The following is a 15,210-nucleotide window of genomic DNA, read 5'->3' on the forward strand; positions in this document are numbered from 1 at the left end:
TTCTTATATTAAATTAAATTTCCTACAAAAAAGATCAAATTGAAAATTTTCGTCAGACGAGCCGTATTCGAGTAATTAAGCTTTTTAAATCGAAGTGTTTTTTCAATATGCCTGTTTCACTTTGGAATTTTGTGATGAGCAAATAAGTGAATAGAAAAATAAAACCTCGACAGATTCTCATAGGAAATTTAATTCTCTACAAAAAAGGTCTCTTAGTAATTTTCCCTAAATTGAGTTTTGAAGAAGTTATTCACGATTTAAATCGAGAAAAAAATTAAAAAATCAATTTTCAATTTCAAAATTTTCTAATTCACTGAAAATTCAATATTTTCAAATTAGCAAGATGTTTTCTTGTAGGGAATTAAACGTTCTATAAAAAGTTCCTTGGCATCAAATTAATTGCTTTAACCGTTTAGAAGATAATCGTATTCAAATCGCAAATGCATACTTGTCATAAGAAAACTATTGAAATCAGTGGGCATTGGTTTTGATACGAATATCTTCTTAACGGTTAAAGCAATTAATTTGCTGCCAGGGAACTTTTTATAGAACGTTTAATTCCCTACAAGAAAACATCTTGCTAATTTGAAAATATTGAATTTTCAGTGAATTAGAAAATTTTGAAATTGAAAATTTGTTTTTTAATTTTTTTCTCGATTTAAATCGTGAATAACTTCTTCAAAACTCAATTTAGGGAAAATTACTAAGAGACCTTTTTTGTAGAGAATTAAATTTCCTATGAGAATCTGTCGAGGTTTTATTTTTCTATTCACTTATTTGCTCATCACAAAATTCCAAAGTGAAACAGGCATATTGAAAAAACACTTCGATTTAAAAAGCTTAATTACTCGAATACGGCTCGTCTGACGAAAATTTTCAATTAGATCTTTTTTGTAGGAAATTTAATTTAATATAAGAAAAAATGAACAGAAATTTTTTTTACTTTGATCGTCTAGCAGTTCTGTTTTAAAACATCATATCATGTATAAAAATAAAAAACACCGATGATAGACCTCTTAAAATTTTTTTTAACGGCTCCAATTTTCACCAAATTTTTTTTTCTTCATCCTGAACAAGATTTTCGAAGTAACTTTAAAAAAAAAAAATATTTTATTTTTTTGGCCCAGTCTAATGCAGACAGTCTAACTTTTTTAAGTATTTATAGTAATCATATTGATAAGTTTCTGTACAAATATTTAAATACAAACGTTTAAGTACATTCCTGATTTTTAAATTGACATTAAACGAAGCAACGCAAGCTAGGTTCAGCTAATTATAAAATATTCATACCATTTTACTTACAATCAAAAATTGAGATCCCGTCATAGTCACTTTGTATTGGATTGCCACTTTTTTATTGTTTTTTATTGTTTTTCTTCTTTTTCCTTTTTGTCTTCATGAAATGATTTCACAATTAATTTTATCGTTTTCGTGATTGATTCGATTCCGATAATACTTCAATTATATTGATTTTATTATGAAACTTTTCAATCAAAAAGTGTTATAAAATAGAAAAAGCAAAACACTAATTATATTGCACCTGACTTGGCTTATATGCCAAGGCGAATTATATTAAATTAAAGTTCAATATCAAGACCGACGATGGACATGAACATAAATAAGTTAACTATCTTCACTCACGAACTTGTAGTTAATAACTTTTTAAAATTCTCATAATCAAAGAACAACGCCATATCAATGGATTATATTCCTCATGAATGAATGGAAACTTTTGAAATATTCATAAAAGAATCTTTTTTTTTCGATTTTTGATTTTATTAAATTTATGCATCTAACCCATCAGCCGGACATATTTCACCACAAAAAAAGATACTAATTTATTCAAATTAATCAAAATCACCTGAGGACAGTTAAATTTATTGTTTTTTTTTTTTTTTTGCTCTCAAAAACAGGTACGAAAACAATGTTTTTTTATATAAATTTTCTATCAACAACAAAGGACTTATTAAACCTAACCTAAAGGCTTCCTTATACAACACTGCTAAGGACAGGAACAGTGGTTATTTCTTTCTAATTTTTTTTTTCCACTGCGCGCTTCACAATCAAAAAAACTCACAAATAGATGAATCATAGACCGGAATATAATTGAATTTATTTTTTTTTTTGCTTCTCTTTCGCCGTCTTCAATAAACGACGAGTAGGTTTTTGATGTTGGTGAGTATGGCAAAGTGGAAAAAAACCAAAGCAAACCAAAGCTAAAAGCCAAAAACAAAAAAGCTACTATAACCAAGCCATATTGGTTAACTGGCGGCCGCCGGCTTCGACTTCGCAACTATCACTAGTTTTATGCCATAAAACTATTTGAGCCAACTCTGGGCTAGGAGCTCAGCCGGCTAAAAAAAAAGTGATGTTGTTACCGACCGCGTACCCAATGACATTGATAGATCAGAGACGCAATCCATGTTTCATGACGTTGATGATGGCGATGATGGTGATGATGATGATGATGCGATGCTTTGGCTAAAACTATATGGGTGTGTTTTTTTGTTACCAAGAGAGAGGGTATGTAACTTTCGAATGGTTATAATGGGAGGGCGGTGGGAGTATTGATTTTAGTGGAACACTCTCTCTCTAAACAAAGTCTGGGAAAGGTAGTTAGTTTTGTTCAGAAAATTTTTGTATGGATTCTCATTATTATGGTAAATTTCCATTTCTTTTTCTTTTGTATATTTGGTTTATATTGGCAGGAGTTGGAGTAGGTAGGTATTTTTGTTCAAAAAAGGAGCACAATAGGGACACACAGGATACACGTGTTGGATATATAGAATGATAATAATAATAATTAAAGGAGGGGCATTGAAATAGGGCCAGGCTCCGTTTTTATTGAAAAATATTCTTTTTATTCTTTATGGAGGCATATGGTTTGGGAAACAAGAAAGGCATATATTTGAATTTCTAAATTGGTATAAACAAGCTGCTGATTCATATTGAAAAAGGGTAAGAACCTAGGGTTTTTGTTTTACAAAACAAAGAAAATTGTTGTTTTTTTTAGTTCGAGGAAAGTTTATCGCAGAAACCATTTGTTATAGTTAGGAAGATTTTGAAGTGAAATTTTTCTATTTTTATTTTGAATTTTAAATAAGATTTTAAATGTTTTGAGAAGAGGACTTTTGTCATTAATTTAAATTAAACACACAAAATGTTCGAATGAGTCACATAAGTTCTTTGTTTTTAGAGAATGTACCAAGTTTAATATTCTTTTAAGTTTATTGAAGAAGAAATTCGATACAAACTCAAATGGTGCATAATATCGATTGGTTCTCAATTGCCAAAAAGTTTTACTGATGAGCAATGTAGTTTTATATGTTTTAAGGAAATTCGATTGAAATGATGTAGCATGTTAAATAGATAAGAGGGTTAGGAGAAAGGAGTATTTTAAACTTGTGTATTTTGAAGTTTTATGTAGAGATACTTTTACTCTTTAAAGGGAATTTTATTTGTTTACATTTTGCGAATAAGTAAAGAAACACATTGCTACATAAACAAAACCAGGGTAACTTTTCTTCTGGTATATTTAACATTATTTCTGGTATATTTAACTGTAGTATGATTAAATGAAATTTTATAAAGGTTTTCCCTGGCGTTATTTTCTCTGTGTGTTACATGATTTATTTTTATTTTCATACCAATAATTGAAACTAAACGTCAAAGGTAAAATTTGATAAGGATAATCAAGCAGATGGCTAAGATAACCAAATTCATCGACCAAATTTAATATGAAAAAACACTACGAAATCAAAATGATAGAGCAATGTTTTTAGGTCAATAATGAAATTATTATTCATTTTTTTACTGTAAAATATTTGGAAAAGTAAAAGAATCACCCTTATAGCAATCTAGACCTATCAATTATAGTTAAAGTTAAATTTTGATATCTTATAACTAGGTACATTAACAAAAGTATTGAAAACAGAGAATGATGCAAACCGTTGTAAATTGACAAATTCAAGTTGACCAAAAGTTAGGTTTTAAAATATCAAATTTCAGTATTTACCAACAATCAATTGATAGTTGACAATCGCAATATGGGTGAATGCTTGACTATGCATGTCAAAAAAAAAAAAACATACACCTCAATTGCTAGAGAATGCTAGAGAACGATATGCAAATGTATGACCTATTAAGGAATGGTTTTGTTAAGAACTAAAATTACATAAAATCTTAGACATCGAAAGCTTGAAATTCGAAAATTTTAGATCTCGAAACCTTAAAATTTAAAACTTCTTAATAAGAAATCTCATAATACTTCGAATCAAGAAAAACTTAATATACAATGTCGAAATTCGTTAAACCCAAGAGCAATAAGATAGGAAAATATGAACAAAAGAATGGTAGTCACAACTCACAAATCTACTTATTCGGAGAGCCCATTTTGATAAAATAGTTCGTAAGGAAAAAGTGAGCGATTTAAGAAAGGCTTAAAGGTTTTTTGTTATAATAATAAAGCCAGGCAATGACAAAAGTTGAATAGTCTTTTAATGTTTAGTTTTCTGCTCAATTTAGGGCCTTAAAATACATAGACAAAAATACTCTGTATTGGAAAAGAGCGATAAACTCTCAGTTAAGAACAACTGAAAGGAAGTATAACACTTATATTTAAGTTCACTCAACTTTTTTATAATTTAATGAGTATTCTGCTTTTATGAGCAAATACATGAGCGATAGAACACCACACTGAAGTGTGCCATTTTTGACCCACTTAGTTATGTTTTTACTTCAAAACGTGTCAGAATGACAAAAACCGAAACTTTTTTTAAAAGTATTCAAAATAATGTACCAGATAAATAATAAAAGATTATATAATATAAAAAGCTTGCATAAATATTTCATCTGTGACGAATATTATATAAATCAAAAATGACGAATGCAAACCAACTCTTACGGAATTCTTTGCTGAAAATCTTTTATATTTTATAAGGTTTACTAATTTTAAATTTTACTAATTTTGATATATTTCTCGGGAACGGAGAATTTAAAGGCTCACTCTGAAATTTGTTCGATTTTCTTGAAGATTTTAAATTTCTTTCTTCAAAACGTGTTTGAAAGATGTATTATACAAAAAAAATTTTGTAATATTTTTTTTTCGACTGCGTAGATACCTCAAAGAAAACAAAACTCTGTTATTGTAGGTATATTTTCATTTTACTGCTGCACTGGTTAACATTAACCAATAAAAATATTTAATGTTGATTTTTGTAATCATCATTTTTTTGTTCTGTAATACAAACAAACATTTTATTTGACTTCAAAACAAATAGCCCATAAGTCATTTCTTTTTAATTACGAAAATTAATTTCAACATCCCTTCTGTCCAAAACACATAAAAAAACGAGACAATAAAACGTCGCAATATACACAACTTGAAGGAATTAATAAATAAATGAGAAATCAACAAATAAAAAATGAAAGTGTCACTCAGTTTATGGGTCGCAGGACATTACCATCACACGTGGACAATATTTATAATATTATTATATCCTGCGTGTCAAGTCTATTAAATATGACGTCCATACCACCAACTCACACCCGTTATCATTACTATTGACCCTGAAACATTCGATACAGCAAAAAAAAGTAAAAAAAAAAAACACAAAATATCTGGAAGATGGAAGTTGAAATATACCTACCAACTTTTACAATACCAGTCTGCAAATAATTGTATTACAAAAATTATTTATTGGTTTATGATTTTCAGGGTTTATGTAAACAGAATAAACACACCCAATCCCCTCATGTCCTCATTCACCCAATTGGATAAATCAATCAAAACAATTTATTATGGATTGGGGTTAGACATTTTGTTTTGTTTATATCAGCGGTTTTTTGTTTCCGTTTTATACAGAATTCTTTTGTTTATTTTTTGTAAACAAAATATTCAATATTAATCAGCAAAATTGGTAGAACTCACACAAAATATGTACTGAAAAAAGGTCAGGAACGCCATTTCCCAAAGAGAGATTACTACGAAATAGAAAAGTATCTATTACAAAAATGGCGGTTGTGTGTGTGTTTTTTGAAGTACCAGCTGCTGCCCCCGTATATCTAAGGGATAAACAAAAACAAAAATAAAAATATCTCTCTCTTTCGGGTTTTTTGGAGCGTAAAAATGTTTTGTGAGTACGTGACATGAAGCACGTTTATTTTGTTTCATAGTATTTGTTATTTTAATCAAGTGGAGGGGGATTTTTTTAGGTTGTGTTTTTTTTTTTTTTTTTTCGTTCTCCTAAGGGATTATGGAAATGAAAGGATAACACTGGAAGTCACTGAGGTATCATGGAAAATAAACAAAAATTAGCTCCCTAATGCAAATATATTCACTTAACATCATAAAATGGTATATTTTCTGTGAAATTAATAAAATATTGACATTAGGACAATTAGATAAGTTTTTTGTTTGTTCTTACTTTTTTTTCATACTTTTTTTTTTCAAAAATGTAAACGAAAAAAAGAAATGGCCATAACATTTGGCTGCAAAGGAACGTCACTTAGAACCAATTATTCTAGGATAGGTTTTTCTTTTTTTTACTCCTCCTTTTGTTCGTTTTTAATAGACTTGACTTTTTGAAAGGAGTGCGTGGTAGGACACATTACTTATGCCATAATAATTGGGTTGATATATACTTACGAAGATAGTAATTTGGGAATTGGAAAAAAGGTACCTTCTAGTGTTGTCCTTAATACTTTTTTATAACTTATGGACATGGACAAACAAAGACAGTTTTTATTGAGGTTGATTTCAGAATAAAGTAAGAAAGTGTTTGTGTCCTCTTTTTGGAAATCATTAGGGTTCTCTGAAAAAAAAATGACAACTGTCCTGACATGTATCAATTAGGACACTGAACTTTGAAACGCGTTTGGCTTGGTTCAATACTTATTTAACTAAAATGAAATCTTTTTGGCTTCTGCGTTTCATTTCTTCAAAACTTATGAAATTAATATATTTGGATTGAAATATTATTCTCTTAAACTTGTTCAAAAAATGTGGTTTTTTAAACAAAAAATTCAAATCGTGCCCACTGTTTCATAAAGTGCTATATCAAATTTATCTTGTCTGACGGATCACAAAAGTCACCACGTGTATGAACTTTAAGGAGATGATTTCTAAAAAACCACAACTTCGTCTTTAAAATGAATTCAATCGCTGCTGCTAAACAAGAAATTCTTAATTTCATTAACCACTTAAAAAAGAATCATCATTATTTAAAAGCGACGCGCCAACAGCATTCATTGACTGATAAATGGCGTTTCAAATATGAATGAATTCTTAGATACTAATTCCCAGACACGTTTAAAAACGTGCTAACACTTCAATTGAAGCAAAAAAAGAATAACTCTTGTAAAAAAAAAATTTACCGAATAATATTCATATTTTTAAGAATAAGTTACGTAATGTATGTTTAAATAAACAAAAAGATAATCTATTACAAGGATGTTTCATATCATTGCAATTATTAAAAATAAATCTTTAAAAGCCAAATGGGATATACAAATATTGGTACATAGATTACGTGTTTATTGTATTGATTTAAAAGAATAAAAAGACTTATGTTTCCGGTTTCCAGGGGATATAATTTTGGGTGTTTTTTGCACAGTTGACAACACAATTCAATTGTTTGTTAGGCCAATACTTTTTAAAGCCATTTTTTCAAACGAAACTGTGAAATGCATACAAATTATTCATCGTTTAGTTTTCATACAAATGTTCGTTCTTGTTGATTCTCATGAATTCGTATGACCAAGAAGACTTTTAAAACCATTTATTTTAAATATCAAGTATGGCGAAAATTATATTTTATAAATATCCTGCAAACAAAATTTCCACAAAATGACAATACATATTTTCAGACCAAAGAATTCAATACCGTATTCCAAGTTGCGAGCGACGAGTTTCTAAGATCATAAAGTTAGAGGTTAAAATAAGTAGGTATCAAATAAAAAAATAAACAAAAAATAAAAATTCATCATAAATGACATTCGAAGCGGTAAAAGCATTCATTGATTACGATATTGACGTTTCAAATATGAATGAATTTTCTGGCACTTATTCCCAGACACGTTTAATTACGTGCTTAAATTGCAATTGACACAAAATTTACTTTACTGAAAATTTTGTGTGAAAATATTTTTCAAAAAAAAAGTTATGAGGTGCATATAAGTAAACAAATTATTATCTAGAGCAGACTCATTTTGGTTTGTTTTTATTAATATTGTAATGTTTTATTCCGGGTTCACAATAAAACTTATTTCGTTTATTTTAACTTCCACTTATCTTTCCGTTCAAATAAGAACACACTTTATTTCAAATCAATTTACTTTTATTATTCGCTCAAACAAACACACTTTTCAATCACTTTATTTACTACTAACAATTTCCAACACTTTATTTCACTTTGTACTGTACTCTTTCACATTCAAGATTAAACTGTATCCGGTCGGTGTCCACGCTGCCCTTTTATACCTGAAATTCGGAATTCGAGAATGTCTTCGAAGGTTCTCGTCTTTGCTTCTCGAAGCTTCCTTTCCAAGAGGGGGCGCTTCATACTTCCAGTCCAGTGGGATATTTTGGGATATTCAGCAGTCGAGGGAATTTCTTTGGATGCGTTCAGAGGGTAGTTTCTTAATTACTAAAGGTCCGTTCACATTTCTACCTTTACTGTAGCAGGTAGTGTGTTCAGACTTTTATCTTAAAAGTAGTTCGGTAATTCATCGTTACATTGCCCCCCTCTTAGGATTGTTCGTCCCGAACAACTCCATTGCTACTTTCACCATTATAACGATGTAAACGGTCACAATGAACTACCTTTAATTTGCCTCTTACCCCTCTCTGTATACGGTAAACCACGTCGTTGATTCTGGTTATTACTGTGTAAGGGCCTTCCCAGTTTTGTTGTAGCTTCGGTGATAGTCCCTTTTGTCGGTGGGGATTGTAAAACCACACAAGTTCTCCTTCTTGAAACCCTGTTGCTGTCGCTCGCGCGTCATATCTTGTTTTCATTCTGTCACTAGACGCTTTTATATTTGTCCTTGTCCGTTGGTGAATGTCAGCCAGTGTTTCTTTCAGGTTATCAACATACTCATCTATTTCCTGTGGCTCATTTGGAACACATCCGAATTTTATCTCACTTGGCAGCCGTATTGTAGAACCAAAAAGGACTTCCGATGGTGTATGTCCAGTGGAACTATGTGTTGCACTTCTATAAGCCATCAAGAATAATGGAATATGTCGATCCCAGTCTCGTTGATTATCGTTGACTACTTTTGACAGGTGTTCTTTAAGTGTCCTGTTAAATCGCTCAACCATCCCATCAGATTGTGGATGAAGCGGTGTTGTTCGCGTCTTCTTGATGCCAAGGAGTGAGCAAACCTCTTGAAAAATCTTAGATTCGAAGTTCCTTCCTAGGTCGGAATGAAGTTCCATGGGTACTCCGAACCTGCTCACCCAATGAAAGACAATCTTATCCACAACTGTTTTGGTTTCCTGGTTTGGGATGGCAAATGCCTCAGGCCACTTGCTGAAGTAATCCATCACTACGAGGATATACCGGTTTCCTTTGTTGGTTTCGGGAAAAGGACCTGCCACGTCTATTGCAATCCTCTCAAAAGGTGTGCCCACATTGTACTGATGCATCTTGCTTTGCATTTTTCTAGCTGGTCCTTTGCTAGCGGCACAAGTATCACATTTTCGGCACCACTTTTCAACGTCTTCTCTCATACGTAACCAGTAGAATTGCTGGCGTACCTTTTCCAGCGTCTTGTTGATGCCTAAATGGCCTCCAGAAGTTCCCTCGTGCATCTCTCGGAGAACATCATTAACCTTTGACTGAGGTACGATTAGTTGCATTACATAAGATTTACCATCTGCGGATTCCCACTTACGCCTGAGTAACCCTTCTTGCACATGAAGTGAGTCCCATTGTGCCCCATATGCTTTGAGATTGGGGCTTCGGTCGGAGATGTCGGCCCATTCTGGTTTCTCTTCATGTTCCTTCCATGCAAGGATGGGTTCGATGTCCGAATCTTCCTGTTGGGCCATCCTGAGTTCTTCATTACTCCAGCCGCAAATGGGATCAGCTCTCGTTCTTCTTACAGCGACAACTTCCTTTTCCTCTAGCCGTGTGCAATGCTTGCAGTCTTGCTTGCACGGGCGCCGAGATAATGCGTCTGCATTTGAATGTAGCTTTCCTCTTCGATGTTGAATCTGACATTGATACGTCTGGAGTATCTCGATCCATCTTGCTACTTGACCCTCTGGATTTTTGAAGTTCAAAAGCCAATTTAGTGCACCATGATCTGTGCGAAGAAGGAACTTCTGTCCATAGATGTACTTATGGAAGTGCTTTGTTGCCAATACCAGAGCTAGAAGTTCCCTTCTGGTCACGCAATAGTTTCTTTCTTGTTTCGAGAGTACCTTGCTGAAATAGGCAACGACCTTTTCTTCTCCGTCATGAACTTGCGATAAAACAGCACCAACTCCAACATTACTTGCATCTGCGTCAATGATGAATTGTTTGCCTGGAGTCGGATAGGCCAACACAGGAGCTTCACATAACCGTAGCTTCAGTTCCTGAAAGCTTTTCTCACACTCACCTGACCATTTAAAGGGTTTACCCTTCTCCGTAAGCTGGTGCAAGCTTTTGGCGATTCTCGCAAAATCCTTCACGAACCGTCGATAGTACGTTGCCAGACCGAGGAAACTCCGAAGTTGATGCTTGTCCTGAGGGGTTGGCCAATTCTTCACAGTGTCAACTTTTTCTGGATCAGTCATTACTCCTTGGGATGAGATGATATGCCCCAAATATTTAACCTCGGTCTTGAAAAGTGCACATTTCTTTGGATTTAACTTAAGATGTGCTTCTCGTAGCCTCTGGAATACAGCCTTTAGGTTTTCACAATGGTCATCAAATGTTTTCCCGTAAACGATGACATCATCCAAATAGACTAGGCAAGATTTCCAGGTTAATCCATTTAAAACGCACTCCATTAAGCGCTCAAAAGTAGCTGGGGCATTACATAGCCCAAACGGCATGACATTGAACTGCCACAGACCATTTCCTGTGGAGAAAGCCGTCTTTTCTCGATCTTCTGGATGGATTTCTACCTGCCAGTAGCCACTCTTCAAATCCAAAGTCGAAAACCATTGTGCTCCTTCCATTGCATCTAGAGTATCGCTGATTCTTGGCAGTGGGTAGCTGTCTTTCTTCGTCACATCATTCAGCCTGCGGTAGTCGACACAAAATCGAGTGCTTCCATCCTTCTTTTTGACGAGAACTACCGGTGATGCCCAAGGGCTTTTGGAATTTTCGATCAGCCCGTCTTTCTTCATTGTCGATATCATTTCTTCAACTTCACTTTGTTTGGCCAAGGGGAGACGTCTTGCTGGTTGACGAATCGGCCTAGCGTCTCCTGTATCGATTCGATGCTGCACCAGTTGTGTTCGGCCGTATTGCCCGCTGGGTGAAGAGAAGATATCAGCATATTCATGAAGAAGCCTTCCAGCAACATTAAGCTGATGTTGACTCAAGTTGTCTGATTTGAGAATTTGAGTCTTTAGTTTCTCAGAGTTCATAGTCATCTGTGTGTCCATCTCGTTGATCTTAGTTATTGCGGACACAGATTCACATTGCCCAACAACTTCTCCTTTCTTAAGCTTGATTGGGTACGGTTTGATGTTAAGTATCCGTACAGGTACCATGTTGTTCTTTGGTGCCACAAGAGTCTTCCCGATGATGATGTTTTCGGAACTTTGCTCAACTTCTGGTTCGACCATGAGGTATCGATGGTTTCCACAGTTCCCCTTTAACTTCGTCCACACAAAAACTTCTGAAGAAGGAGGCAGGCACATGTCTTCTTTGATGACAGTTCTAATTGTTGTTGAGTTTTCGCTGCCATAGACCATTGGAATCTCTACATTTCTGTATTTCAGGACTTGATTACCGATATCCAAAATGATTCCATGCTCCTTCATAAAGTCGATTCCAATGATGCACTCGTCACATATATCTGCCACCAAAAACACATGTAAAAACTTTAGTTCTGCTATACGGATCTCAAGACGAACTTCTCCGTACACTCTTGCTGCTTCTCCTGTGGCGGTCTTCAGACGATAGCTGTTGATGTTATGTAGCCACGTCATCTTTACCAAGTCTCTTCGTACAATAGAGGCGGTGGCACCGGTGTCAATTGTAGCCACGTGTTGGTTATTGTTTATGGTTGCCTCTACTGTCAGACTTTTGTTGTCTCGTTTAGTTTGTGAGACTTGAATTGTGGTTCTGGGGCCATCGATACCAGAAACCAGCTTCTGCCCCTCGAAGTTGGTTCTTACTCGTTTCCCGAATGGGAATCAAGTTGAGGATGAGTGTTGGTTGTATCGCTTACCTGTTGTTGGGCAATATTCCTGTTTCCACAGTGCTGGCAAGCACTTCTTCTTGGTGGCAATCTGCACTGCCGCTGGAGATGTCCTGTCTTGTTACAGTTCCAGCATCGAGCAGCTCCGTCTCGCTGGTTTCTTTGGAATGCGAGTTTTTGACAAGAGCATTCCTCCACTGTAACTTCTCTTACCCGATGAACGCCTTGAGAAGCCTGTTCTGCTGCTTCCATAGTGAGTGCAAACGCTAATGCTTCAGGAAGGGAACGTTTTCCAGCTGTTCGAATTGCTCGCTGAAGATTTATATCAGATACAGCACGTACAAAGGCTTCTGTCGCAAACTGATTGATAATGTCGTCTCCTGCTGTCGGATATGCCAGATGAGCTAACCTTTCAATATCTGCTTGGAGTTGTTGCAGAGTTTCTCCTCTTTTCTGGACTCTTGTATTGAGTTGGACGCGGAAGACTTCCTGCATATGGCCATCTCCAAAGCGTTTTTCAATGACCTGGACAAGAGCGTTAAAGTTACCATTCTTTTCTGGTGGTAAAGTTTGTAACAACTCAGCAGCAGGACCTCTAAGAGCAAGAGTCAGCGCTATACATTTGTCTTCGTCATCCCAGCCATTTGTTGTGGCAGCTGCCTCAAACTGTTTCTTGTAGATCGACCAAGAACTTTGTCCATCAAAGGTTGGTGGATGCATTTCCTTCTTCTTTGAATACTCACCAGAACTTTCTCGGGCCTTAATTTTTCGAACCTTGTCCAACTCTTTAGTAATGTCTTGGAATTTCTCTTCGAACTTTGTGTGCATTGCCAACAGCTTTTCTTTGTTTTCTTCAACACGCTCGTCAAGAGCAGTGAACTTCTTCTCGAAATCACCAAGCTTTCCCTCTAAAAGATTTTTCTGTTCTTCTAGAAGATTCTTTTGCTCATCGCGATGTTCTTCTAGATGTTTCTCCATTTTTTCGAGAAGATTCTGTTGTTCACTCTTTTGCTCGGTACGTTGTTTCTCAATTTTTTCGAGAAGATTCTGTTGTTCACTCTTTTGCTCTGTTCGTTGTTGTTCCATTTGTTCTCTTTGTTCATTGCGTTGTGTCTCAATTTGTTCAAGAAGATTTTTCTGTTCATCCTTTTGTTCTTTACGTTGCTGTTCCATTTGATCTTTCTGTTCTTCAAATTTTGCAAGGAGAACAGCCATCATGGATGACATATCGGAACTAGTACTTACTCGTTCTTCTACCATTTCAACTTCGAATTGAAATGTATCCAAATCTTCGTTTTTCTGGGTTAAATAATCCTGCAGGCGAATAATGAGGTCATTTTTCGATCCAGCAGTAGGAAGACCTCGTTTAGTTAATTCCGCCTTCAGCTCAGTCAAACTTAACTGATTCAATGTCTTACCCATTTTAACTTTTCAAAACGCGAGCACTTTTACTTATTTCAAAATGTTTTACACTTTGTTTATTGTTAAAACACACGCGCACTTTTTATTTTATTCGCGAAATTATCTGATTCGCACAAATAAATAAGTTTTATTCCACTTTTCTGACACCAATGTAATGTTTTATTCCGGGTTCACAATAAAACTTATTTCGTTTATTTTAACTTCCACTTATCTTTCCGTTCAAATAAGAACACACTTTATTTCAAATCAATTTACTTTTATTATTCGCTCAAACAAACACACTTTTCAATCACTTTATTTACTACTAACAATTTCCAACACTTTATTTCACTTTGTACTGTACTCTTTCACATTCAAGATTAAACTGTATCCGGTCGGTGTCCACGCTGCCCTTTTATACCTGAAATTCGGAATTCGAGAATGTCTTCGAAGGTTCTCGTCTTTGCTTCTCGAAGCTTCCTTTCCAAGAGGGGGCGCTTCATACTTCCAGTCCAGTGGGATATTTTGGGATATTCAGCAGTCGAGGGAATTTCTTTGGATGCGTTCAGAGGGTAGTTTCTTAATTACTAAAGGTCCGTTCACATTTCTACCTTTACTGTAGCAGGTAGTGTGTTCAGACTTTTATCTTAAAAGTAGTTCGGTAATTCATCGTTACAATATCAACCAAATTAAAGACACAAATATTAGTCATTATATAATTTAGTTGACAAAAAAAAAACTAATAAAAGTCGATTACGTATTTTGAATGCAGGTAATTGAACAAAACGACTGGCAGTTTTCGGTTTCCATAAATAAAAAAAAATACAATCAATAACTCAACGCATGGTTAAATTCATCCAGTTTTAAACCTAAGGCTGAAAATTGATTTTAAAAAAGTTAAACCATCTTGGCTTTGTTACGAACAATTAGATTTTTTAATTTTCTCATTAATACATTATAATCGTATGCATAACATTGTTTCAAAAAAACTCGTCGGCGAAAGTTCCCAAACGTGTAAAAAAATGTTTTATCTTATATATTAATTTGGTATAATCTATCATTCCTCTATCAATTTATCAATAAATTTATCCACAACAAATCCCGTCACACCCCTTAAATTTGTATACTGTCACTTCTAACCCAAAGACCATAAAATAACACTTAAACTAATTAATTAACATTTTTATCTTAAATTACGCATATTTTTCAATAACAAGTTTTTTCCAAAACAAAAAGTTTTTGGAGTAGCTTATTTAATTAATATTTTTTTCTGAATATGCAAAATAACCCTCTTTGAATTGAATGACAGGTGGTGTGTATCGTTTTACTGTGTCACTTGGTTCTTGGTACCTACGCTATTCAAAAAAACTAAGTCATTCATTTTCAGTTTGTCATTTGATGAAATGCAATACAAATACAAATTTGCATTAATTAGAGTAGGTA

The 15,210-nt window shown here is 34.2% G+C and overlaps 1 protein-coding gene across 3 annotated transcripts in view; it reads right to left on the minus strand.

Annotated features, from left to right (window-relative positions):
• The window catches only part of LOC129907798 (protein FAM13A), an 89,875-nt gene that overhangs the window by 32,704 nt on the left and 41,961 nt on the right, over positions 1 to 15,210 (minus strand). Inside the window, exon 1 of one of the 3 annotated variants that reach the window (XM_055984171.1) lies at positions 1,303 to 1,402. The exons of the other annotated variants lie outside the window; for them this stretch is intronic. Within the exon in view, the coding sequence (XP_055840146.1) occupies positions 1,303 to 1,326 (24 nt within the window). The 5' untranslated portion in view covers positions 1,327 to 1,402. Of the gene's footprint in view, positions 1 to 1,302; positions 1,403 to 15,210 lie in introns of those variants that run through there. 3 annotated transcript variants of the gene reach the window in all.

The sequence above is a fragment of the Episyrphus balteatus genome, chromosome 1, assembly GCF_945859705.1.
Source record: "Episyrphus balteatus chromosome 1, idEpiBalt1.1, whole genome shotgun sequence".
Lineage (NCBI taxonomy): Eukaryota > Metazoa > Arthropoda > Insecta > Diptera > Syrphidae > Episyrphus > Episyrphus balteatus.